This window comes from Nipponia nippon, unplaced genomic scaffold, assembly GCF_047370975.1.
Source record: "Nipponia nippon isolate SJK-2023a ecotype South Korea unplaced genomic scaffold, ASM4737097v1 scaffold_16, whole genome shotgun sequence".
Lineage (NCBI taxonomy): Eukaryota > Metazoa > Chordata > Aves > Pelecaniformes > Threskiornithidae > Nipponia > Nipponia nippon.
In genome coordinates, this window is record NW_028262332.1 from 6,750,560 (window position 1) to 6,777,601 (window position 27,042).

Consider the following 27,042-nt stretch of genomic DNA (forward strand, 5'->3'; position numbering starts at 1 on the left):
ATGGACTCGGCGCCAGCCTTCGCCATGGACAAGCCGTTCGCCCCCAGCGCCGTGCGCGGCCCGGAGCCGCCCGAAAACCCTCAAAGCCGGAAAAACTTCAGCGTCAGCCACCTCCTCGACCTGGAGGAGGTAGCTGCCGGGATGAACGGGACCCCCCCGGCCGGCCCCCCGCCCGCCGGTGGCGGCAAGGCCATGCCGGAGCCGTCGGGAGGCAGCAGCGGCAGCGAGGCAGCGCCCCAGGACGGTGAGTCCCGCCGCCCCGGGATGGGCGTCCCCCCCCGGTTTGGGGCAGCCTCGGGGATGGGGTGTCCCCGCCGTCCGTCCCCCCTCCGCCCCGGGCCGGGCTGCGGAGCCGGCGACCCCTGCGCAGCGGCGGGCACCGGGGACAAAGGGGGTCGGTGTCCCCCCGCGGAGGGGTGGGGGGGACCGGGGGGGCGGGTGGAGGCGAGGAGTGACCCCCGTCGGGGCGAGCTGCGGGGCTGCCGACACCGCGACGGCTGGGGCAGAGGGACATCGCACCGGGGGGACAGGGACATCGCACCGGCGGAGAGGGACCCCGCACCGGGGACGGGGGACACAGGGACCCCGCACCGAGGGGAGCGACCCCGCACCGGGGACGGGGGACACAGGGACCCCACGCCGAGGGGAGCGACCCCGCACCGGCTGCCTCCCCGCCGCCACCGGAGGTGCCGGGTACGGGACGGTGCCGCGCAGCCGGTGCGTCCCGGGGCTGCGCGGCCGGCGGGGTCCCCCCTTCCCCCGGGGCTCCCCGCCTCGGTTTCCGGGCCCGGGGAGCGGAGGCGGCCCGGCGGGGCCACGGGGACCGGGACGCAGCGGGTCCGCTCCCGGCCACCGCATCTCCGGGCCGGTAGCACCGGCAGCACCGGGCCGGCGGGGACAGAGCCGGGGCTGGGAGAGGGGACGGGGACCGACCCGGGACCCGGCTTCGTGGCGCTCGGTCCTGCCAGAAGGCGCGTTTTTAACGGGACAACCCCGCCTGCCCGCGGGCTCCGCGGCTGCCGCCCGCTCCGCTCCGCCGGCCCCCGCGCATCCCGGCTCCGGTGCCCGAGGCGGGGGCGAGGAGGATTCGCCCCTTCCCTGCGGCAAAGCCCCGGTCCGGGGGCACCCGACAGCCCGCAGAGCCCCCCCGGAGCCGGGTGTCCCCTCGGGCGCAGGGGCGGCGGAGGGGAGCGGGGATGGAAGCAGAGCGCGGGGTGGGGGTGTTTGGGGGTGGCATCCCCCAAACCTGCCCCCCGGCTGGCTTTTGGTACCCTGGGCTTGTTCTCTGCGGCCCCCGGAGCGCAGCCCTGGGGGGCTGACGGCCCGGATCGGTGCCTGGTCAGGGTTGCACAGCCCACCCGGGAAGCTGTGCCGGTGAAGGGGGCTCAGCCCACCCCGGGCACTGCCCAGACCTGCGGTGAGGGGCTTCCAGTGGGACCCCCCCCGCACACAGGGTGCTCCCTCTGTCCCCTCCCGTGGCTCCCGCATTGCGTGCAGGTCTGAAGCATCTTTCTCCCACCCACATCTCACTCCCTGCACGACCTCCTTCCTCCATGGAGAACCCCCCTGCGTCCCCAACCTGCCTCTGCTCGGGATGCTGAGGGCTGGGTGAGGCTGGGCGCTGCTTTCTGGGATGGTATCTGGTATTTTCGGTGTTATTTTCCATCCTCCCTCCCCTTCCCTTGGGTTTTGTTTGTACTTCTCGCGTTGCCTTTGGGACTGCGGGGAGGTTTTAGCCCATTGATGGGTCCGTACAGGGGGACAGTATGCCGCGTGGGATCAACGCTGCTTTGGGAAACCTGGCCCGGCCTGCAGCAGCCCTCTCGTCTCACAGGGCTATTTGCAAAACAGCAGAGAAACTACCACCCTGCTGAGCTCCTGCACCCCAAAGAGGCTCAGTGGGGACCGGGGGTGATGCAAATACCAGAGAGAGAGGCAAGGGTGCTGGCTGATCCCCACAAGCCCATTTTTCACCCTAAAAGCCCATTCCTCCTGGGATAGAGGCCTGGCGAGGTTTGGCCCGCTGATCCAAGCACCGCTGGACGACAGGAGATATTTCCCATTAGCACCTGTTTTGGTGAGGTTGCAGGGATGAAGCCACTGTCAGCACCTGGGATGCTCCAACCACCCATCCAGGAGTGGAAGCATTTCTCCCCCTCATCCCACCTGGAGAGAGAAATACCTGAGCGATGGGAGCTGAGAGCAGCGAGCAAGAAGAGAACAAGGAAACAGAGGAGAAAAACTGTGTGCAGGCAAAGATCGACCTGTGAGACCCGTTACCCACTGCCACTGCCTACACTGGGATGCAATTTCCTAAATCGAGATGGGGAGACTCTAACTACCAGGCAAACGCCCTGCCTTTGCGAGCATCAGCCTTTTGCTACACATCTGCGATGCTTTTGGCATCAGCGTGATGACAGCAGAGGAACTTTTACTGGTAACGTTATCTTTTATTGGCATCCTAAAGTAAAACAGCCTCTCAGTGTTTGCTCTCATCTTCCTCTTCACCATCGTGGGGTTTTTCCACCAGATGCAAGCTTGGAGCCCCGCAGGTCGGTGGCAGCAGATTTACGATCAATGCAGACAGACCCTGATACCCGAGTGTCCCTCTGCAGGATGCGGCTCTGCGCTCCAGCCGGGAAGCCGTTATCAGGATCACCGCGCCGGTGGGTCGGAGGAAGAGCAGCCCTCTCGCTGCAGGCAGCCCCTCCGCCGGGCAGGGCTTGCCGTCGTCCAAGGGGCCGCGCTGGCAGAGCTGGCGCAGGGATGCTGTAGGCAGCCCCAGGCTGTGCTCAGCAGACTGCGACCTCGACGAAACCCTCTGCCCTTCCCCAGGCAGCCACAGCAAGAGGAGGCTTCTGTTCCCGAGGCTGGCAGAGCCAGAGAAACTCAGGGCAGGGTTTTATTCTTTGCAGAGGGGGATTCAACCCCTTCCTGCCCTCACCCACCACCCCGTCCCACCGACCTCCCCGCTGGGGAGGGTGGCTGGGGGCAGCCCCACGTCCAGGGCCCTGGGCGCATCTCTGCTCCAGGAGCAGCCCCTCCGTTAGCCGCTGCCGGCATCCCTTGCAGGGCTGGCACATCCCTTCCCGCTGGCACCAAGGACCGGAGCTGTCCCCACCTCCCTCTCCAGCCAAGGGGGCTGCTCAGCCTCTGCCCTGGCCCCGGCCCCAAACTGGCCCTGAGGGCACCCAGCGCATCCTCTCGGGAGGACGAGTACAAATATCTGTGTAACACATTGCTCTCGTGGCACCCAAAAATTAAGAGGCAGAAATCCCACAAGTCAGGCAAGAGCGAGGAAACGCCAACAGGGTGGTGAGGTCTCATCCCCATCCCCATCCTCATCTTCATCTTCCCCCGGAGCGGTGCAGCAGCCTCCCATCGAAAACCTTCCGCACAACTTCTGAGGTCTTGAAAGCTTGTTCACCTCCTTTCATTAGACTAACAAATAATGTGTAACGCGAAACATCTGTTAACAACAGCCCTTAATGTTCTCAAGATGATAAAGCAGGAGGGTAATTTTAGCCAGCAGGCCTTGACTGATGGCTTTTCAAACAATGAACTTACTTTTGGTGCCGCCTGGGGATGGGAGAGGGAGTCGGGCGCTGGCTCCGGCAGCCGCTTCGGGGCTGAAAACTCAGAAAGAGCCACTTTTGTCGTGGCTGGGCTCGGAGGAAGGGCTGCGGCCCCTCGGAGGGGATCCTCCGGCGCGGGGCAGGCACGCATTGCCCGTTCGGCTGCAGCCGGTGGGACTGGGTGATGGGATGGGGAGATGTGGTAGCCCCTGGGCACCCTGTTTGCAGAGCAGCTCCTGGGGCCCCTTCCTCACCCCTGGGGTGGCCGGGACCCTCCAACCCGCGCTGGGGCTGTGCGGATGCTGAGCAGAGCAGTGATGAAATGAGAGGAGAGGAGAGACTGCATCCAAGGGGGCAGGGGGGGATTAAGATGATGTTACAGCAAATTGGTTTTAATTACATAAACAAGGGCAGTTGAAAAGGGAGAAGAGGGGCAGGGACCTGGTAATGGAGTGGAAAAGGGGAAGGGGCTTGCTTTTGGGGTTAGGCGTTAGCTGATTGCCCCAAGCAGCCCCGAGCTGCTCCCAGGGCTCAGACACCTTCCCTGAGGCAGAGCCATCCCGGCCGATGTCCCCATGGCGGCCCAGCCCAGGGGCAGTGCCGGTCCTGGCTCACAGGACATGTTTTGGCTGCACTTCTCTGCCTTCCCAAATGCCACTTGTCCCCGCTGGCTGGGGGGCCATGGCTCAGGAACAGCTCGGCCCCTCGGGCTGCGCAGACAGGAGTCAGCCCTGTAACATAACGCTGCTGGAAAAGGGCCGGGATGTGCCCATGGGGATCTGCCTTCCCTGGGACATCCATGCATGTACGTGGCTCAGCTGCAATTAAACCCAGCATCATTAACTTGTGGCCGACCCCCCGTGCCTGGCTCAGGGCAATACAGACCCCTGGGGCCAGCAGGATAGGGCCACGGGCATGGGAGCCAGCCAGGGTCCCCCTGCCCCATAACCCCAGACCCGTCAGACCCCTCTCTCCAGCACCCATCTGCTTTCCATGGCCCCAAAACTGCTGGAAATCCCCCGAGCCTGCCGGGGGGCTTTCTGTGGTTTCTGGGTGACCGCTCAGGGAGGCATGGGGGTGTCGGGACCCTGACTCAGCCCGCACAGGGGGAAGAGGCTTTGAGAAGGGTCTGATGGATGTGGCTGCAGCTCTCCAAGGAGAGGCTCTCATGCTTTTGTCCCCTGAAGGAGGGGACAGGAGGGGTCCTGGCTGCTTGGGGTGGCACCACGACCTGCTTGCCCCAGCCTGGATGGGGTTGGGATGCACTGGGGTGGGACATGACTCGCCAGCAGGCAGCAAGGCTGGGGCAAGGGGTTTACAGCACCCGTGGTCCCTCACTGCTCCCCAGAACAGCATCAGCTGAGGGTGCCTGGGCAAAGGATCCCCCATCCATGGCATCTTCCCAGGCTGGCAAACCTGCTGCAGGGCCTTTGGTGGGGACGGTCCCTGCATGGCAGAGCCAGGAACGATGGCATCCACAGCCCGGGGGAAGGCGAGCCATCTCGGTCCTTGTAAGGCCAGCGCAGCCAGGCTGGGTGGCACCGGGACAGGAGCCATCCTTGCATGGCCATGACTCTCAGAGACCGGACATCACCTTCACTGTCCCCAGTCTGGGGACATTTCCCCCCCCCGGAGGGCTTTGAGGGCTGCAGACCCCAAGACAAGAGGTTTTTCTCCATGCAGGGACGGTACCCAGTGGAGGGGACAGCACAGCCGGGCCTTGTGCCCAAGACCAGCACTTGTCTAGTGCCCAATGCTGGCAGGTCCCCGGTGCAGCATCCATCAGGACGTATTGAGTAAGCACCAATTAATCCGGGCGGGAGCTCCCCGCCTCAGCCCGCCTCCCGGCCCTCCACATTTGTTTGCGCTTAGTGTGAGGCTGGCGACAGGCGAGGGATGGATGGGGAGCTTGACGTGTCCCAGCTCGCCCAGACGGTTTCCAGCCGCTCGCAGGGAGCCCAGTGTATCCCAGTCAGGAAAAAAAGGGCTATGGGGAGGGACCCGCCCTGCATCCCTCCGGGCTGCTGCAGGGGACAGGGGACAGCCCCAGCCTGCAGCGTGACCCCTCCAGCCAGGCTTCCCATCCCTAACTGGGGACCCCCCCCACCATGGCTCTCACCCTGCGTCACTGCCACGGGACCCACTGTCCTGCACGTGGGCTGCCTGGGGGTCCCCTGTCTCATGGACGGGGGGAAACTGGTTCCCCAGGTCTCACCCATGTGAAAAACCACAGGGTGGGTGGGAGCGATGCTTTTCCCACGGCGCGGGCAGGACGAGAGGCTGAGTTAGGTCACAGCCCTGCCAAAACCAGCCAGAGCAGCACAAACCACTGCCAGGTACAGGCAGGGAGGGACCCTGGGGTGGGGGGCATGGCTGGGACACCCCAGGTCTAATGGGGTTTCTGGCATGGGGCCACCTGGTACCACTGCTCTGTGCTTCCCTGTCCCCTCCAGCCCCGAAGGGTGACACCCGCTCACCATCCTTCTCCTCCCTGCAGTGACACCCGCTCACCATCCCGCTCCTCCCTGCGCGCTGGGCGGATGCTCTGTGCCCTGGAGTGCAGTCAGGCTCTTACTGACTGGTGGCACCTGGGCTCCAATTTGGGGAAAATTTGCCCCTAAAGGGGCTGAACACCCCCACCTGGGCTCCGGGCTCCCCCCAGCCCAGCTCGGGGGGCTCTGGGTTGGAGTGGGGGCTTTTGCAACCCCGGGAAGCAGCCCTGCTCGCTCGGAGCCCTCTCCAGGGGCGCAGGGAAATACATACCAGCACGTTTTTCTGCAGCGTTTGCAGGGCTCTGCGGGGTCCCCACACACACTCGCATCTGCGCCGGGGGTAGCCGCTGCCAGAGGGAAAAGAGAAAAAAAACCCAAACCAGGGCCTGGGGAGATGGGTCCCCCCTTGCTGCGGGAGCCCAAGAGCCAGAGCAGCCTTGGATGGGCCAGGAAGGCAGGAAAAACACTTTTTACCTCCCAGTTCTCTTTGCTGGGATTTTTCTCCCCTCAGCGCTCCCAGTAAGCCAGGTTTTCAGAGGGCACCGCCATGGGGGATGCTGGTTCCCACCCCACTTTTCAGCAGTGAAAGGGCACAGGAGCGTGGTGGGGCAGAGCTGCAAAAGTCACCGCTCAACATGGTCTGGAGGGGACAGCGGGGGGGTCCCATGTGCAGTAGGGAGATGGGGCTCTGCCTCATTCCCTTGGGATCCCCAGCAGCAGCTCCAAACGCCCAGTGGCACAGCCATGCCCAGCCCAGGAGGGTGCCAGGGCGCAGGGACACCTTGCCCGTCCCCCCGTCCCCCCCCCCCCCCAGGCTATTATGTCTAACTCGACCAGGAACAGCTCAGTGCAAGACTATTTCCCCTCTCCTTTTGGGCTGTTATTTCAGGGAACAGGGCTGATTCACAGGAAAAATATGAAATTTCGACTCCACGCAGCCAAGATGGGTGAATTTCAACGAATCAGCATTTTAAGAGAGCCTGGGCGTGTGTCTGTAGCTGGGAGGCTGATGAAATGATTTGGGGCTTTGAGGCTGCCTCGTTAGAAAACCTTCTTCTCTCCCAGGGAGTGGGGCTCATCACCCCTTCTCCCGGGGCTGATCTCCTCCAGCCACAGGGAATTATCCCTCCAGAGCTGTAAAATCATTGAGCCGAAGGGATGAGGTTTGAAGGAGGATGGGACTCGGGTGCTTTGGGGCTGGCAGAGGCTTGGTGTCCCCAGGCTGGCACCTCATCCCCTCCCTGTGGCGCAAGCAGCAGCTGGAAGGAGTTATCCTCCCAGGATGGGATCCTGAGCCACGGGGCAGGCTCAGAGCATCCTTTAAAGCGCTGGGGCAGTGGGTTGTGGCCAGGCTGAGCCGGGACCGGGCAAGGATGTAGACCAGGGTTAATGCAAATAATTTTTTTTCCTGGCTGGAAAAAGCAACTGGGAAGAGGGTGAAAGCGCAGTGGGCAGAGGCAGCCATCTCCTGCTTGGTCCCGGTGCCTGCGTGGGGACAGTGATGCCAGCCGGGTCAGGGAGGATGGGGAAAACAACCCCTCCTGGTGAGGAAGGACTGATTTGTGATTTCAAGGTGGTTTTCTGACGCCTGTTTGCCAGCACTGCCACAGCACTGCAGAACTGGGTTTTTTTCCACTGGATGCTCCCAAATTTCCAAGAATTAAAAAAAAAAAAATCCCACCCTCGCCCTTGAGGCATTCCCAACATTCGCGTTCACCCGAGGGACGCGTGGCTGCGGGTGAAGTTTTCCAGCCTTCCCACGGCATAACGAAACGCCCTGTCGGTGCTCAGCATCCCTTGCTGGACAATTCCCTGCCCTGCGCTTCTCCTGGGATAACCAGCACCAGCACCTGCACTGGGATGTGCCGGGGGCATCGCTGGGGGCGTGGGGGGGGTCTGGCGCCCATCGCGGGGCAGCCCCTCACCCACAGGCAGCCCGTGCTGGCGGCTCCGGCTGCGGATCCCCTAGCAGGGAGTTGCGGGGTAAATGGGATGCTGATGTTGGAGGGATTGGGGGAAATTGTCCCAGCTTGGGGGGGAGTGGCACCCTTTTGGGGACATTAGGGGGACAGAGTCCCCTTTGCCACCCACCTCCCCTGCAGCTCTGCTGGGGACTGCCCCATCCGTGCATGCTGCCGGGGTGTAAACAGCAGCTCGGGGGGCCACAGGCGTCAATTGAGCAGGAGGTGCAACGAGGCCGTGACGCTGCTCCTTCACCCTGGGGCTGGGGGCGAACGGCCCCCGGGAGCCGGGGCAGGACCGGGGGTGCAGCTCAGGTCCTGGGGGGACGCCGGGCGGGCTGGGAGCCTTCAGAGAGCAGCAGCGCCAGCCGCCAGCCCCCTCCCCTTCCCTCCTCATCCCCCTTTGGAGTGCATATAATAAAGCAGCTTTTCAGCTGCGGCTGCAGTGATAGATCAGGAAGAATTGTATGAGTCTATTAAAGTCTGTGTGTCTCTGAATGGAGACTGTGGCTAAGCCAGGCGCCAGGCTCGCGCATTGAACCAGATGTGGAGAGGCGCCATCCTTTCCAGCCACTGAATCTGAGAGGCTGCAGGCTTCACACGCAAGGAAACTGGAGTGCACATGGCAGGGGAGCCGGGGGAGCGCCGGGGAGCACATGGCAGCGCTGGCGAGAGCGGGGCGCTGGGGAGGGGGCAGAGCCCGGGTGCTGAGCCTGGGGGGCTGGGGGGGAGCAGCCCAGGTACAGAGCTGGAGCAGAGGTGGTGGTGCAGCAGGGCGTGCTGCCCCAGGCTGTGGGCTGCACCCCGAGTCATGCAGGGCATTGGAGGGGGGTTACATTGCACCCCAAGATGTACAGGGCATTGCAATTTGTGTATGGGGGGGTTGCATTGCACCCCGAGTCTTGCCGGGGGACTGCATTGTACCACAGGTCATGCAGCACATTGCTTGGGTGGGGATTGCATTGCACCCCAAGCTGTACAGGGCGATGCAATGTGCATATGGGGGGGTCGTACTGCACCCCAAGCTGTACAGGGCGATGCAATGTGCATATGGGGGGGTCGTACTGCACCCCAAGCTGTACAGGGCATTGCAGCGTGCGTGTGGGTTGCATTACACCCTGAGTTGTGTGTGTGTGGGGTGCGTTGTACCCCTGTTCATGCAGCGTGTTGGGTGGGTGGGGATTACATTGCACCCCAAATTGTACAGGGCATTGCAGGGGGAGGGAGTGTTGCATTGTACCCTGAGTCATGCCAGGGAATTGCGTTGTACCCCAGGTCATGCAGAGCATTGCTGGGGGGTGGGATTGCATTGCACCCTGAGCTGTGCAGAGCATTGCAGCAAAGGCAGGGATATTGCATTGCAGCCCCTTTGTGCAGGGAATTAATGGGGGGTGGACCACACTGCATCCCAGCTCACACGGGGCAGTGACAGGGGAGGCTTGCATCACATCCCAAGCTCGACGGCGCACTGCAGTGTGTGTGGGGGGGGCTGCATTGCACCCTGAGCCATGCAGGGCATTGCAGGGGCCGGGGCGGGTTGCATTGCTGCAGGGGTGCATTGGGGTAGGAGTAGCAGTGATGCTGCAGGGGAGCACATGGGGGACGCCGCAGACAGGGCTGGGCAGCTGGTGGGGAGCAAGGAGCCTGGTCCGGCAGCAGCACGGCCGAGGAGGGCACAGAATGGGGTAACGGGCAGGGGCAGCTCCTATCTCCAAACCCACCGATGCCACAGGGCTGCTCCTGCCTCTGCCCACAGCACCCTGATATGGGTCCAGGAGAGGGAAAGAGAGAAGGAAGGGAGAGGGGGGAGAGGGAAGGACGAAAAAGGAAGGACAGAAGGAAAGCAGGAAAGACAGAAGGATGCCATCCTGCCAGGGACGGCTATGGCTGGCAGCTCTGGGGGCTGGTCACCCCGTGAACTGGGATCCCACATCCCCAGGAAAGGTGCAAAGCATCCATGGGGTGCTGTGGAGGGGACACGGGTGACATGGGGACAGCCACTGGCGCGGTGCTGCTCAGGGCCATGCTGGGCTCGGCTCGGGCTGGGGCGGCCGCCACGCTCCTTCCTCACCGATTTCACTTTCTTGGCTGGGCCGGCCACATGGCTGTAATTTGGGGGTTGTAAATACCTCAGGGGAATTTTTAAATTAAAAAAATAACTGTTTTCATTTAAATTAAAAGACACTGAAGCATTTCTATTAGTATTAGAGCTTTATAAAACTTAAAACAAATGTCAAAACTAAACTACCAGGCACCGTCCACTTTGCGAAGCCCTTTGCATGCTCAGCACGACCCGGTTACCCATCAGGGGTTAAGTTTTAATGAGATTTGTATGAGAGTGCCTGGAGGTCCCCAACCTGCACCCCGGGACCCCAAACACTGGTGCCAGCGTCCCCGCCACTTTACTCCTGGCTGGGTTTTGGGGCCTCAGCCAGTCTGGTGCCGGGGTTGGGGTCCCCAGTGCAGCAAAATGGTGCTTAGGCTCCCCAGGGACCTGGAAGGGATGAAGGCTTGGGGTGACGAGGGCGAGGGTCTCAGCGCCTCCAGGATCTGCAGAAGCAGGACCTCGATGCAGCTGCCCCCACCCTGGCATCTCCGAGGTGTCCCCTGGTGTCCTCCCCGCGGCTGGCACCTGCCTCCAGCCCCCTGCCTGCTGTCCCTGCTGTCCCCACGGTCCCCGCCATCCCTGCCATCCCTGCCGTCCCTGTGCACGGCTCTGCTTTAACCTGGAAACAGTTAACCGGGCTGGGTTTAAAAAAAAAAAAAAAAAGAAAAAAGATACGAGCCACTTATTAAAATGAATGTTTTACAATAAATTTGGCGAGAGGCCACCGACCTCAAATGAAAACCAGACTGGAGGACAGCGATGCTGCTCACTGGCGAGGGTTTCCGGGACGTCTGTGCGTGCATGTGCCCACGAGGGTCCTCCTCGGAGCGGCGGTGGGATGGGGTCCTGGCCAGGGGCTCGCACCCATCCTGCACCCCAGCCAAACGTGCCGGTGTTCCCTGGCCAGGGATGCCAGCCGGTGGTCGCGGGATGGGCTCTCGGCAGGTGCCGGTGCTCGCTGATAAAATGGGCGCTCGGTGGTATCTTGGCCTGGGTGTGAAAAATGCCCAGTGGGCTGCAAAAAAGACAGGGAAGTCGGGTCGGTGGACGGAGGCGGCAGGAGGGGACACTGAGGGGGTTCCTGCTGTTCCCTGTGGTCCCTGCCTGTCCTCTTCCCTCCCCCTTGGCAATGACCCTGATGCAATGGGGTCTGTGCTTTAACCTGGTGGGCCGGTGTTGGGTTTCAGTGCCAGATGCCGTCGAGGCTGGCTTGCTATGGGCTTTTGCTTATTAAATTTCAAGAAACCACTTTTTTGGGGGGCTGGGGGCAGGGAGAGAAAGGCTGGGATCTCCATGCCAGGGGTCCCTGGCTGGGAGCCAGCCCTCTACACGGCGTTCCTGCTACGCAGCCCTGGCTGATTAGTTTTATTTTTTAAACACCATGCAAAAATCTCAGCGAGCTCTCAAGACTGTGATGGTCCGAGGCACGCGCCACCCCGTCCCCTTCCCAACCCCCTGAGGAAAACCTCTTTGCAGTTAAAGCTGAGTTTTTGGTGGAGCTTTGCAAGCGCAGGTGGGTGCTGCTCTCAGGGCCAGCGTTTACACAAGTCTCATTAGCGTTAATTAATTACACATGCCCCATGCCCTGCTGGGAAACCGTGTAACCTGTTATGTCAGGCGGACGCGTGTGAGCGATGTTGGCACCTCTGCGGCTGCATCATGGATGCACCAAACAGTGCCTAAAACATTTGTGGGATGGGGAGAGAAGCAGCATCTGCCATGCTCAGCCCCGACACAGGACAGTGGGGTCCGTCCATCCCGGCATCACCCGTTCTGGCATTGTCCATCCCGGCATCCCCCTCACTGATGGCTGTGGGCAGCCACCGTGGCTGTCCCCTCTGCCCGGACCCCCTCGCTGCAGTGCCCAGGACTGACCCAAACCCCAGCATTTTGGCAGCGGGGCTCAGGCCTGCCGTTTCCCCGCGCCACAGAAGCCTGTTCACACATCTGTTAACTGTCACCGGCGCTGCCACTCTTCGCGCTCAGCTATTTTAATGCACGGCATAAACGATGCTGGCAAAGCAGGGAGTCTGTGTCCTGGGAGGGTGCCCGGGGGCTTCGTCCCCAGGGGCATCCTGGGGTGCTACAGCGGTGCGAGGCACAGGACAGGCGCTGGTCTCGTCCCACCACAAAAAGGTCTCCTGGTCAGGAGATGAAAGCAAACCCCCCTGGTGAATGCCTCCTCGCTGGGGAGGCTCCCGGCTGCCGGCGGCTGGGGGAGAGCCAGCGCCTTTTGTTGGTCCCCAGGCCTCCACTGCGGGGGCTGGCAGATCTGCGGGAGAACAAAATTAAAATTCCTGATCCCCCGTCGGTCGGTGCTGCTCTGTACTTGGCCCGGCTCGTCACTTCAAACCCACCGCGGTGCCTTTTCCCGAGGCGCTTGGCTGTGCCGTGAGGGCTTCGGCTCACCCAGCCGAGCAGCTCCTGCCACCCCTGGCCCTGTGGCCACAAACATCTGCCCGAGAAGCCCTTTGGTCTGACACAGCCTCCTGGAGCATCCCTGGGCAAAGCCAGGAGCTGCAGCACAACACACACCACATCCCTGTATCTATCCTGTCTCCCCTTCTCCCTCTTTGGCATTTGCAGGGGACATCCAGACCGGCACCATCATGGATGAGTTTTTGGAGGCTCGGTGTGGCCCCAGCCCCATCTAGGCAAAGGGGGACCCCAGAGGGGAGTGACCCTCCTTGAGCTGCGCGTTCCCCCACCGTGAGCGAGGAAGATGCCAGACCCTGGCCAGACCCCGACCATGCAAAGCCAGGGCGCCCGGCGGTGACCGCCGCAGTGCCACCGTCCCCAACAAACTCGTGCAGACAATGGACCTTTCCCAGCAGACTTTTCTCCTTGCCCTGCCATCCCTCGGGGTGAAACCCGGGGTATCCGGGAGGGAAGCAGCACCCCAGCTCGTCCCCCACTTGGATCCTCTGCGGCTCCATCCCCGTGGAGACCTGACACAATGGAGGCGATGGCGGTGCTGGAGCTGGGACAGCCCATTGTGTCAGGCTGCGGTTGCAGCCTCCTCCGAGCACACGGGATGCTCTTGGCAGCTCCTGAAAGCCCTTCGCCAGGCTGGGGTCACCCACCACCCCGTGCGGGCACAGCTCCGGGAGGGAATTTTTCGCTTGCAGATCACCAAGCCCACGGGATGTGCTTGGCGCCCTGGGTCCTGGGCTGGATGCCCTGGGTTGGTGCCACCCGTCAGCGGGTGCAGCCAGGCAGTCTGAGCCCTGCGGCCCTGCACAATGGCCCCAGCCCCAGCTCCCGGGGTGCGCAGGAGCCAGGCGGCTGGGAAAGCGCAGCGAAAGGCTTCGCCGAGCCCAGCGCCATGTGCCAACGCCGTTGCCTGGCTTTAAAGGCTGTTTCTGGAGCAGTTGTTTAAGGGGGTGCTGATAGTGCCAGGCTTTGTGGTCTGGATCCTGCCACAGGGTTGGAGCTGGGGCCAGGCTGCTGGGGTCCGTGCTGGAGCCGGTGAGCCCAGCAGCAGGGTCTGTCCACGTCCCCTTCTCCAAAGGTCTGTCCACGGGCCGGCAGTTCCCACCCTGGGTAAAAGGCGGGTCACGGCACCATCTCCCCCAGCCGCCTGGGAGAGCAGGGGGGGAATTTCTCAGGCTGCTCAGCCCTCTCCCACTGGGGCTTCGTGGCCAAAGATGTTCCCCAGCCTCTTCCTGAGGCTTGAGAGCATCCCACCTACCCTGTCTCCTCCTTCGGGGAACGTGGCTGCAATTAATCCATTAAACACTTCCGCTGACGCAAGAGCTGGCCGTGCCAAAACACCATTCCCGGGCTCCAGCCCCAGCTGGGCGAGCACCGCACTGGGCTGCGCACGAGCCCTCAGCCGGGGCAGGAGCCTTTGGTGTGGTTGGAAGGGTTGTGAAGTGTTCAGGGAGGGCTGAGCATGTCAAAGCCTCGGGGCTTTACCTGCAGCAGATGACTGCAGCCCCATGGATTGTACCAGCTTTCAGCTTTCAGAGCATCCTCTCTAAATCACAGAGCACGACTTGGCCAGCCAGGTCCTCACCTGGCTTCTCCAGCATCTGGTTCCCCTCTCTTCCTCCCCTTCTTCCTTCATCTCCTTCATCCCCTCTCTCCCTCCCCTCCTCGCTGTGACACCTCCTGATCTTGTCCCTCTTGTGTGCTTGGGTTTTGCAGCAGATAAATCACCACCGCCCTTGCTGGAGAGCCAGCTTTGAATCTGCTCACGGTTCTCACTGTGAATTCGGTGGCTGCTGCTGGGCTGGGACCACCCCTAAGAGAGGCAGCATCCCACAACATGGGGCTCCTCCTTTCCAGGCTCCTTCTGGTCCCCAAACCCAGCTAAGCATCACGTTCCCACTGTTTGCTGCACTGAAGATGAGGATGACCTGACAAAATGCTGCGGTGCCACAGTTGGGTTGCAAGCACAGGTTGGACACATTCCCACTGGGATGCAGGGATGCTGCCAGCTCGGCCGGCTCTCCAGGACCTTCCCAGCTTGCTCAGGCTTTCGGTCGGACATGCCACGATGGGTGCTCGGACACCGCACACCATCCCTGGCATCGCCACCGAGCAGCAATTGCAGCTTCTAGGGGTGCAAGGGGAAAAGCCTCCCGGGCTCGGGGGTGTGCACGGAGCATCCCCGGGGTTGCAGCACCGCCGTGCAGGATCCTCGCAAAAATCAGGTGTCCGCATGGCTGGGGGCAGCGAACCACGGCGCTGGGTGGTTTCTGGCTGGTGCAGCGGCAGCTCTATAACCATAAAACAGTCTGCTGCTGCCTGTCAGTGAGCGCAGGCTAAGGCCCTCCCGGGACAGCCTTGGCCTCTTTCTTGGTCCAGGCTTTTGCTGCTCTTTTTTAACAGAGACACTTTTCCCCCAGCAAAACTGGCAGCCTGTAAAAACGTGTCAGCGTTTCAGTTTTTTCACAATTAATGAGGTGAAACATCCTCGGAAACATTTCGCTGTAATGTTTCTCCAGTAGCTGAGACTTGCCCCTCTCTTAAATTTTTCATGTACGCCACTTGAGCCGAGAAAGTTTCCTTCGGACTCAGCACATTTGGACCCCCCCGGCTTCAATCCCCTCCCCAGAGCCTCCGGCATTCCCGGGGTCTTTGCAAGGCTGGGGCTGGGCTGGAGGGGGAGCAGGGAGTGGCGGTGGGTCGGGATGAGGAGGTCAGAGCCCATTCCTGGCAGCGCGGGAGCCCAGGAAGGGGATGGCAGCCCCCGTTCCCCAGGGATACCCCGTCCCTGTGCCCATCAGTTGTTCCCAGGATGGGTTTGGACCTTGCAGCATCGTGCTGAGCACAGCTGGGACTGGCACCCTGTGGGCAGGGGTTGGTGGCCCCAAGGGGCCTCTCCCCCAGGGAGCAGGATGAAACCACCCAGAAAATGGAGTTATGCCGATATAGTTTTGCCTCCGAGCTGTGACGCCGTGTTGCTCCTGTGCACCCAGGTTGGGCTCACTGGTGGGTGCAGGAAAGGCACCACGGTTGGGCAAACCAGCACACATGGAGGGGCAGCTTCCCGGCTGCTTCGCAGCCCGCTGGGCTTCCCGAGATGAACTGGGGAGATTAAAGACCTGTAGCGGCATAGGCAGCTCCCACCATCGCTTCTGCAACAAACCCTGTGCCGCCTGCGCCCACGAGCGGGGACAAGCCCCCAGCTGCCCTTTGGCCTGTAGAGCATCCCTCCTGCCAGCCCTCCTCGCCGCAAAGCCCCAGGGTGGGCAGGTAAAACCCCCCCGGGGGCTCCCAGGCTGTTCCCGACCGCGTCCCAAGGCAGGGCAGTGCTGGCAGTGGCTGCTGGAAAGGGGGTTCAGCTGTGCTCGGCTGCCCATGCACCCCCAAATCACCCCCTGGCTTTGGGTGTCTCAGCTGAACGTTATGGGATAAAAAGGAGCCAGAACAGGCGGACACCATGGAGGGGCAATTCCCAAACCCGAGCTTTGCTCCGGCGCTGCTCACCACGATCTGAAGGGAAACGCTTCCTCCCCATCGCATGATTTAGAGGAACAAGTTAAACAATTACACATGAAACTTTGGCGGACGTCATCGCCGGAGCTCTCCCCGCTTCCCCGGAGTATATAAAGGGATGAAGGGAGTCCACATGTTTACCAAGAAAGACCATGGGAGAAACGAAAGACATTGTTTTTCCAAAGGATTTCTTGGCTGTAAAAGACCTCCACCACCCTGCGGCTTCCCTGATGAAGGCCCAGCGTTAATTTGTTAAATCCACATCAAGTGCCCAGAGAACCCGTTGTTTATTTTTGCTAATTCAGCCAGCCTAGATCAAATTGGGGTTTTATTTGTTAAGGATAAACCTTAATTAATAAAAGTTATTTATTTGGTTAGAGCCGGCTGCAGCCTGAGGGTCAGATATGCCACGATCATTATTTCAAGTAAAACAAACCCAAAATGTCTCTCAACAGTTTGAAAAACGTAGAAACTTAGAGGGCTGAATTTATTTGTCTTAGGAAGAATTTACAGCTAATTCCCTCCAGGCTATTTCAACCCTTAAATTATACCCAAGAAGAAAAAAGGGGAAAAAAATGCCATTCCAGGCGGAGAAGGGAAGTAAATGGTACGGCAGATTTGATCATTTGGCGGGGGGGGGGGGGGGGGGTGTTGAAAAATTTAAAGCTTAAAAGGTCTTTGGCAAACTGCTCGCAAATAAATGGAACGCGTGAAATAATTTAACGGCAGAAAACTCTTCAGGGCTCCGGGGTCTGTGGCGCAATGGAAAATGAAACACGTCGGAGGAGATGTAGCCTGGGATTTTTGCAGGAGAAGGGTTGAACTCGCTCCCTCTTGGCACGGCCCCCAGAGAAGCCCCATATTTGCACCCCAAAGCCAAGTGGCAGAGCTGGAGCCAGCAAACCCCGTCCCAGGGCGTAGCGGTGCACGCGGGGGGTTTTGCAGCATCATCCAAGGAGAAACAGACTTGCAGTCGGCTGAGGTGACGATCCCGGGTCACGGGGATGGCGGTGGGTGAACACCGTGCTCCGGGATGAGCATTTTGCAAAGAAACCCTCCAAACTGGGTGTCCAGAGGGGAGCTGCCCGCAGTGGGAGACTGAGCATGGGTGGCGATGGAGCCCACCGCCGAAAGCCATCCTGAGGGATGAGCTGCCCTGCCGGAGCATCCCTGCCCGGGGACATCGCAGTCCCTGGGGCTCAGGCATGTGAGCGGCTGGGATTTTAAATGCTGGTTAGGTCTGGATCACAGCTGCACAGAGGTCGTTCATCGCTCGCTAATGGAGGTCGTAAGTCAAAGCCAAAGCCTCGGTGGAAATCTAGTGAAAATTACCTCTTTACAGCACTCAGCGGCTGCTGCGCGGGAGGCTGGGGGCCCTGCCAGCGTGGGGCCCCCCTTGGCAAGCCCAGCGCCCAGGCTTCGGCAGCTGAAACCCGCCGAGTCCTTCCTCTGGAAAACTAATGGAAGCACAGAGGGAAAAGGCAAGAGCTGGCAAAGTGGGCTTGGTCGGTGCTCAGCTGAACCAGCGCGGCTCTGACCCGGTGGTGCTGGGGCCGCTGCCTTTGCAAATGGGGCAGGACCAGTTGCTGCCCAGTTTCTGGTGGCAAGGCAGCTCACTGGCACGGCGCGGTCCAGGCTTGCCAGCGTCGGTGCTCCTGCATGGAGAAGGGTTTGGGGGTGACTCCCAGCACCCCATGGCATCCATAGGGCAGAGCGCTGCCCCCCGGGCTGCCCACAGCTCTGAGGCAGGCAGCATTGCCCGAGGGTGGGCATCGCGGAGAGGAGGCTGGAGGTTACCCAGGCCACATCCAGCACCCCAAAACTCATCCACATCATGGGCAAAAAGACTTGTGTCTTTTCTAACACACTGGGCAATTAAAGGCTCTTTTTGTGAAGCACCCCGGGCCCATCCTGCTCTGTGCAAAGCCCCTGTGCCTCCCTTTCCCCATCCTCCCCGCCATGTCATCTTTCGTTATTTGGTAACGTTATCCCCCCTGTTTTCCCCCTTCCCCTGCATTTTTTTCCCCTTTAGCGGAAATTGTAATCAGTGGAAGATAAATACACTGACAGCGAGGGTGCCTGGGGGGGTGGCTCAGGGGCCCCCTCTGACCTCGGGGTGGGACAATCAAGCCGATGCCCCCAGCTGTGTCCCAAACGAACCCCCAAATTATAACTGACAAAGGCAAAGGTTCAGCTTTCTCCATAACCTCCCCGAGCACGGCTTTGCAGCAAAAGAAAGACGGCGGTGAGCTGGTTTTTAACTTTGTGCAATTACAAACTGTTATTGCTGGAAGCCCATCGGGGCAGGGAATTTCCAATTCCTCTATCAAGGTGTCAGTGAATCTGGTTAAATCCGATTCCCACGGCTGGGTGGCAGCGAGATGGCAAGGGGTCTGCAGGGGACCCAACCCACCCCCTTCCCCATTCCTTTTCCAATGCTGCAGAGTGCTTAGCGATGCTCATTTTTGGAAAGCCGATTTGGGGTTATTAAAGCATCTTTGATAGAAGCAATCCGGCCTGACTTTGCACGCTGTAAACCTGTCAGATGCACGCCGCCAGCAATTAGGGTGGCATTTATCTGGTCCCACAAGCCTGCGATGCCTGAGCTAATGGGGAAAAGATGTTTATCCGTTACCAAGTCTCATCCTTGAGCGGAGCAGAAAACCCAGGCAGGCGCCCTGGGCATGGAGCTGCCTCCCTGCGGTACGGAGATGGCGGGGGAAAATGAATGTAGCAGAGAACTGAGCTGGAAAGCAAAGGTTTCTGTGGCGGATTGGGGAGCTCTGAGCTACACCGAGGCGCAGCATGTTTTAGGGGAAGTGTGAGTAGGTGGGGAAGGGGTTTTGGCCACCAGCATCCTCCGAGAAGCTCCCTGGTGCATCCCACAGGGTTTTCTGGTGCAGGAGAAGGTCCCTCCATTCCAACCAGCAATAGGGGCTAAACAAAATGCCCAACGCAGACATGGCCCAGGGCTTGCAGCTCTCCAACCACCCAGGAACCGCCAGCGCCTGGACGCATCCTGACCCAACTCCAGTCTTAAATCTCCATCCCAGCACGCCTGCCAGCCCTTACGGGAATCACTCAGCACTGCCCAGCTCCCGTGGCTGTTTAGCTCTTGCCTCCATGGGTTTGGGGAGATAAAAAACAGCCTGAAATTGGGCCAGATCCTACAGAGCTGGTTTGAGAGTTAATTTAGGAAACCTTTCCTCCTCCTCCTTGCTTTCAGCCAAATTAGAGTGGGTGAGAGAAGCCTTCACTTACGGAAAAGTCCTATAGCCAGATTTTAAATTGGGGACAAAACCAAAGGGGGTTTATAAATTTTATTTATACATTTACTAGGGCTCTGTTGAAATCATTGCCTGTTCGGTGGGGGGCAGTGGGTGCCCTTGGTGACGGCACTTTTTGAACCAAGCCCTGGTCTATAATTTCCCCAGAAGCCCTATGGGGTGGCCATAAACCTGCAAGGAAGCATCTCTCGTCCCGTTACATCCTGTAGCTCCTTCCCAGCCCGATGGTTCCTGTTTCGGTCCCAGGCTCCCAGAAAGCTCAGGGACAACCATGACTGGACTTCATGTATTTTAATCCAGCGGCTCATTAGCTTGCTGAAGGAAAACAGGACCAAAAAAGGAGTTTAACTAAAAGGGGCAACTGGAAAGCAGAGACTGGCAGAACATTTGAAGCTGCAGGAACAAGGGCTGGAGGGAATCTAGAGAATTTTATTTGTGAGCCTTTAAACACGCACGGCGGCAAAGGGCAGCCTGCAGTTTCCTGGCCGGGGAAAGGGCCTCAAACCCACACGTATTTCAGGCACAGCGCCATCCATCGTATCTTTACCCAACCAAGAAGGTCATGTCCCAAATACAAGAGCACGGGCTGTTTCCAGCCCAAGGGATGGTCAACCAAGGTCCAAATGCACCTAGAACACAATAAAAGACCCAGAGATACGTCGGCGGCTGCAGCGAGATGGGGAAGGGGGCTGGTGGTGGTGCCCAGGTCCCACCTCTGCATCCCTGCATCTCCTCCCAGCCCAACGCTTCATCCCGTAATGGGTCAGGGTGTTGGAGGCACGCAGTGCTCCCAGGCCCTGACACTGGTCCACGCTATAGCAAAGTGCCAGAGAAGCCACCTGCTCTTTCTGGGAGGCCACTGCCAGCAATGGAAATAAATTTAACCCTTCCTCCCCTGCCACATCCCCTTGCATGGCTCGCGTTTGGCACCGGGATGCTGTTGGTGGCATCAGCCAGCAGCATGGTTTTTGGAGAAGGGTGCAAGGAAACTCTGCAGTAGCTCTAAGTTTGGACCCTGCTTTGGGCAGAAGGTGATTAGTCCCAGGGACAAGCTGCCAGCAGATATTGGAGTTTCTCTGGTCCTCATGGCTCATCTCAGGATGGGACAGCCCTTGAGAGTGGTATACTTGGGCACAAAGGGACCTTAGAGACTTGATAAAGAACATGTTGGAGGTTTCATGGCTTGAATTATTCAGAATTAAGGTCCAAGAAGGTTTTTCTGGCCTTAAAGATCTCGGAACCCATAGTTTCCTCCTGCTCAACAGCTTGGTGGTGTCTTGAAGCGGGGGAGTTAATGTTCCTTCCAGTAGATTTTGTTACTTGCTCAAGTATGATCTGAAAATGCTGCACATCTATTTAATAAGTATCAAGATAGCTTATTAACAAGTATTTATTTCTTGAGCATATTCAGGGAGCAGTAATTCCTGCCATCATGGCCTCTGCAATGATATAGAGCAGAAAACTCCAATATAACCCTGCTATGAATCAGAATGTCATAAAACTATTAACATTTCAAATAATTCCAAAATACTTTCCCACCAGTAGGTACAGATTGGATCCAGATGCTTTATTAACAGAAAGAATAATTAACCAGTACCTCCATAAGGAAGAACGACAGTGAGACGTGTTCCCCATGAAGCCTTTGCAGGCAGCTGACTGGGTATCTCAGAAAAAGACTTCATAAACTTGCCTAAACCTGATGATATTAGTGACAAAGAAGAAATTAATCTCAGCCTGGCTGAAAGCCCAAGATCAATACTGAGAAACCAAACTACACCCTCAACTTCATGTTTCCATAAGCCAGCAAAGCCAGAAATAAACGCTGTGGAGGCTGAGCTCTGCAAGACATGGAGGCATTTGTTCCTAGCTCTGAAGACCAGGGTTGGATGAGCAGATGCTCGGCTGCAGTCCTGTGTCATCCTGGGGACATACCACAGCTGGGGACTTCAGGGGGTGCTGGAGGTGGGAGCTGAGACCCACATCTCAGAGAAGTTTTGGTGCTGAATTTCCATTGCCGTCCATGAAAGCCTGACCTAAAACCTTAGCAAGAGCCAAGCCCAAGAGACCCTGTGGACGTGTCGCCGTTGGGGGGGGGGGGGGCTGTGAGACGCAGTCCCAGCAGTTTGAGTCAAGTGGTGCCCCAGAATCCACTGAGACTGGTATTCAAAATCAGGTCTGGGTGGGTTTAGCTGGACATGAAACCACCACAGGTCTTTGCAAATGTTAGGTTTAACCCTAAGCTCCAGTAGGTCCTAAAATAGGTTTTGATTCTCATGGAGACCACAAGGTTGCAGATATGCTGCTCCCCGCAGAGTCCCAGGCACCCGCAGGGAGCAGGGCTGCTACAGAGCAGGGCAGTGCAGATGCCCAGGAGGGCTCGAGCCCGGCCGGGTCCCCATATGGGGTCTGTGGGGTCTCACATGGGTCCGGCTCTCACGCGGCCTCTTTTATGCTCTCCCCACAGGCGAGAGCCTGAGCCCAAGCCGCGGGGTGGCCAAGAGGAAGAAGAAACAGAGGAGGAACCGCACCACCTTCAACAGCAGCCAGCTGCAGGCTCTGGAGAGGGTCTTTGAGAGGACGCACTACCCTGATGCCTTTGTGCGGGAGGAGCTGGCGAGAAGAGTCAACCTTAGCGAGGCGAGAGTCCAGGTGAGCAAAGGTTTGTGTGGGAGAAAACAACACCCTCTGCCTTGTCCCCAGGCGGGAGCAGGGACTGTCCCCTCTCTCGTTTCATCCTGCACGTGACCATGATCTGTAGGACGGATGCTTGGGACATCCCTGCTCGCACCGGGTCCCCGCTGACCACCTTCCCTCCCCACACAGGTCTGGTTTCAGAACCGAAGGGCCAAGTTTCGCCGTAACGAGAGGGCAATGCTGGCCAACAGATCGGCATCGCTCCTCAAATCCTACAGCCAAGAAGCAGCCATTGAGCAGCCCATGGCGCCGCGGCCCACCGCACTGACCCCAGAGTATCTCTCCTGGACCAGCACCTCCCCGTACAGGTAGGTGCAGGCACTGGAGGAGCTGGGGAGGAGGTGGCCATGGGACAGGCTGCCTAGGGACCGCCCCACCGCCGCAGGAGTGCAGCCCTGTGCCGCTACTGAGGACATGGGGAGTTTTATGGGGCCAAAAGGAGCTCATCCGGCTTTGCTTTGGGAACCCGTTTCAGCCCCATCCAAGCACCCCCCGCCCGCCGCTGAGCAGGTTTCCCTGCCTCCATGCATTTTGGGGCTGGAGCTGGTGGCCCTGGTCCTCGCAAGGGATTTGCTTGGCCTCGTGCTGACCCTTCCCACATCTCGACACAGGAGGTGGCATGGGTCCCTTCTGGTTCCCAGCTCTCTGCATCCAGCCATTTCATCCAAAAGCTCAAGGCAGGGCCTCCTGGTGCATATTTGAGGGGTTCCCACATGCATCCAGCCACACAAAAATGCTGAAGCCTTGGCTGCTCTTGTGGGAGATGTCTAAGAGGGAACAACCAGTCTGGCCTGGGAAGCCAGCAGGACCACGTGGGGCACAGGGACTCCTCCACGGGCCATGCCTCATTCCTTCCCTGCTCCCTCCCCGCAGCACTGTGCCGTCCTACAGCTCCAGCGGGACCGCGACACCCACCCAAGGGGTGAACATGGCCAACAGCATCGCCAGCCTGCGCCTCAAAGCCAAAGAGTTCAGCCTCCATCAGAACCAGGTGCCAACCGTGAACTGACCAGGGCAAAGCCCACCCCGTGGCCTCATCCAGGATACAGCGTGGAGCTCCTGTGCCGGTCCAGGACAAACTTGCCGCCTGCCCAACCCACATGCCACTCGTCAAACGTCTCAGCACCTCTCCTCTCCTCTTCCCTTTTGAAGGTAGAGTCAGTCCCAGGCCAAAGTGGCACATAATTATAGCCACATATGGAGCAAACTTGGTTAGAAACTTGCTTTTCCGCACACCCTTATAATAAAGGCTATATATACACACATACCCCCCACGCGCTCTTCGAGGACAAACAGACTTGCCAAGGGAACAAGAATTTGCTTCCAAACATGGAAGGATCTTGGACTATTGGATTTGACCAATTTGGGTATCTTGCCCAGAGAGCCAAAGAGTTATTGGGTCTTCTCCTCCCGCAGGGACAGCATGCGGCGGTGGGAGGATCACGAGCCCCCCTTTCCACCGGGCTGCGACTTGCGGTGCTCAATCGCGCGTGCCGAAGCTGACCCGCGTGTTCGCTTCTTTGTGCATCCCCAGTCGCGGTGCTTGGGAGAGACTTTGGGAAGCCGACGGCTCGCCCCTGCCACGGCTGGTCCCGGCCAGCCCCCTGCGCCGCGCTGCCTGCCTTTAGGAGCTGCCTGTGTCGATGGCATCAGGCTTGGTTCCTTCCCAGAGGGGCGAGGAGGGCTGGAGCATCTGGACAGGCTTACTCAGAGCCTGTGAGCTCTCCTGCGAGCTTTGGGGAGCATTGCTGGTCCCCAAGCAGGCACTGCTGCCCTGCCTCGGCGGGTTTGCCAGCGATTCTGCAGAGCCCCAGGTCACTGAACCGTCCCAGGGAAAGAGAAAATTGGAAAAAGCTGTTGGGTTTCAGCTGAGTAGGCGGCTCCCAGCACTTCATGCCAACGGCAGAGCAGGCTTCGCCTTCCGGAGGCACAGCCTCCCCGTCGGCAGCTCGCAGATGTGTGCAGGGGTCTGAGGCTGGTGACTCCGTGGGGGTGGGCTTCTTTGGTTTTGCAGAAAGGAAATGGTTTCCCCCTCATCCCACCCTACCGTGCAGCCTAATGAGGTTGCAAGGTGGGACGTGCAGGGGGATGGACGCAGGGTGGGCAACCTTGCCCCAGGCTTACGGCACCCCAGTCCTTCACCCGTGGGACTGAGCCACAGAGAGATGAACCCTCCACCTTCCCCTGCCAATACTGCAGCAATGGGGGATGACCCAGAGTGATGGAGGTTTTACCCTGTGGTTAAAGCCCTCTGGAAGCCAGACCACTCTTTCCTCACCCACTGCAAAGAGCCACCGCCAAGCGCAGGGACATCACCAGCTCAGATGGGTGGTCTGGATGGAGAAGGCACCAGCCCCCCTTCCCTAGGAGGGCTTAGGCCTGCTGGGGACTGTAGCAGTAGCTCTGAGGACAAATACAGCAATTCCTAAGGTGCTTCCTCCAGATAAACATCCTCCAGTGTGTGACACCAAAGCTGAAAGCGTCCCAACTACACCACCTGAGTCCCCACCGCTCCCAGGAGCATCCTCTCCCTTTCTCACTGGGGCTCTCACTGCAGCCGCACGTGGTACCCAGCGGCTGCGACACCAGGACCCTCAGCTTCACCCCAGGCAGCACCTGCCCAGGGGGACTCACCCAGCACCCGGCGCTGGAGACCTGATGGGAGAACCAGGAGAGGAGCACACCTCCTCTGGTTGGGGGTGAAGCGGCCCCTCCATCCCACCCCCAGCCCCGGCTTTCTCTGCTCTACCCAGTGCAGCTCCCCTCCTCCAGCACGGTGGGCAGGGAGGGGGCACAGCCTGACCGACGCTGCCCACCTCATCCAGGGAGCAAAGTCACCCTAAACACCCACCCTGTGCCCCCCACCCCTGTTTCCAGAGCTGGTATCCCCCCATTTGCCATGCCAGAAGGGGAGCACACAGCTTCCCAGACCGCAGAGAGACACCACACAGAGACCTGACAAAAGCTGAGACATGCCAGGCCAGGGTCAAGATGGATCCACTGTGGATCAAATCATCCGCCATGAGAAACACCGCTCCGGGCAGGAGGAGGGGCCGGGGGTCCTATTCCCATGGAAAGCACAGGGCTCTTTTTTCAGTTATACAAGATGAAACCACAGGGATATAAATGTCGGAGCCTCTTTGAGAGCATTAATGAAAATAAATCCATGTAATAGTTTGCAGATGCCGTTTCTGTAAACCTAAAAAAAGCAGGGAATAAATATTTCTTCACTAAATATCTATATGTGTATATATATTTGAAAACATTCGCTCCTAATCTTAGGGCCCCTCCTTCACCATGCTCTTGGCAGCTTATTGCAGCTTGTCAGTCAACGCTGAAGCCTCACCGAGACGAGATACAAATTGCACCCACAGAGGGGTAGCAGGACAGAGGGATTATTGTAATCTAAGCTCCCTCTCACCCTTTCTATTTGTACATTTCAATTACTTGTAACAAGATCCATGATGGATCTTTTTTTCTTCTGCATGTCTGTGTTTTGGAAATTTTTGTAAGGTTTTTGTAAAAACAACTCTTGTGAAATAATGGAGGAATAAATATTTTACTGAGTAGAGATGTGTCCATGCACATGACTGGGACGTGGCTCTTTCCTCACTGGCCACTGCGGTTTCCCCACCTGCCCTGGGCAAGCAGCACGGGCAGGGGACGAGAGCCATGATCTGGCCACCTTCACCTTGCATGATGGTGGCATCTCACAGCTTCTCCCCGAGACCTGGATTTCACCCCAGGCTCCCAAACAGTGAGTGGTCCGTGTGCCCCGGGAGAGGGACAAGGGGGGAACGTGTCAAGGCCCTGTGAGCTGGGACAGGGCAGAGGGACAACGGTCCCGCAGTAGAGCTGCTGGGCTTCCCTCTGGCTTGGGACCCTCAAGCTGATGCCTGGAGATGGTGGAAACTCAAGGGGCACAGAAAATAGCCTAAGGTCCCTGCATAACAGCTAACTGCAGAGCCTTGCCAGATCCATCCTATTTCGTTCCAGGATAATGACCATGGGCTATTGAGGAAGGGGTGTCAGGGAAGAGGGCTCAGTTTTCTTTTCCCCTTCAAAATCCCACTGGGAATGGCAGAGCTTACAGGGTTTGCCCCCGTCAGCTTGCAAATTCCCCACAAAGCAGCAGCTGACATTAAAGCTGGCCCCAGTTCCCACCCACAGCCTTGGGAGCAGCACCCACATTTCCCCCTAGCAGCAAGGGAATAGGCTGAGATGGGATGCAGCCAGGAGCAGACAGCAGAGCCCCTTGCTGCTAGGTTATCAGGTCAAATCCAGCATCGTAAATGGGGGTGGAAACATGTAAATACTAATTGATGTTCCACAGACCTCAGGGATGAGCATCTGTTACGGACGTCCTGTCCTCCTGGGACAAGCGCTGATCAATGGTCCCAGCAGAGACCAGCAGAAAGTTATTGCACAGCCCTGGGAGCTGGAAACAGGCAATGCCAAGGTCTGGACCTGCTTGGAGAATTGGGGGCACTGGAGAAATAAGGAGATTGTCTCCTACACCATCACTGCAGGCACACCCAGGCACTCAGACAGATGCTGCTCTGTCAAGCACACGGACTCAGTAAGGGCTGGGCAGCACAAGCACTGGGAGCCCAAATCAGCACCAAATCCAGCTCTTCCAGGCTCCATCCCATGGACCAGGGAGGGCATTAACCTGGTGAGCTGCAGGCTGGGCACTGATGGGGCACACAGGCAGAGAAGCAGGCTGGGGGGGGTGAAGATGTGGGACCTGAAGGGCAGCCCAGCTTCACTGGGGGCTCAGCAGAGCCTCGCAGTTGAGCAGATTTGCAAGGAGCTGGGATCGGTATGGGATGCTGTGAGCAGGACGGCTCCTGGGGAGAGCCCTTGACCAGCCTGCTGCAGGGGAGCTGGGGAGCACGCACACCGGGGCCAGAGCCGCACGTGGCTCCCTGGGGGTTTTCTCCTCCAGGTCTGCAGAAATTGAGCCAAGAGGCAGCAAGA

General features: G+C 59.1%; 1 protein-coding gene across 1 annotated transcript; it reads left to right on the forward strand.

The window, feature by feature from the left end:
- PRRX2 (paired related homeobox 2) lies at positions 1-25,429 on the forward strand. Its single transcript, XM_087752516.1, has 4 exons — positions 1-244; positions 21,833-22,017; positions 22,192-22,370; positions 22,936-25,429. The coding sequence occupies exons 1-4, from the start codon at positions 1-3 to the stop codon at positions 23,069-23,071; spliced, it is 744 nt and encodes a 247-aa protein (XP_087608642.1). The 3' UTR covers positions 23,072-25,429.
- The last annotated feature ends 1,613 nt before the right edge of the window (positions 25,430-27,042 follow it).

Coding starts and splice junctions, on each gene's coding strand:
- PRRX2 (XM_087752516.1), top strand. CDS start 1: ATGGACTCGGCGCCAGCCTTCGCCATGGACAAGCCGTTCGCCCCCAGC. Junction 245..21,832: donor CGAGGCAGCGCCCCAGGACG/GTGAGTCCCGCC, acceptor CTCTCCCCACAG/GCGAGAGCCTGAGCCCAAGC. Junction 22,018..22,191: donor TTAGCGAGGCGAGAGTCCAG/GTGAGCAAAGGT, acceptor CTCCCCACACAG/GTCTGGTTTCAGAACCGAAG.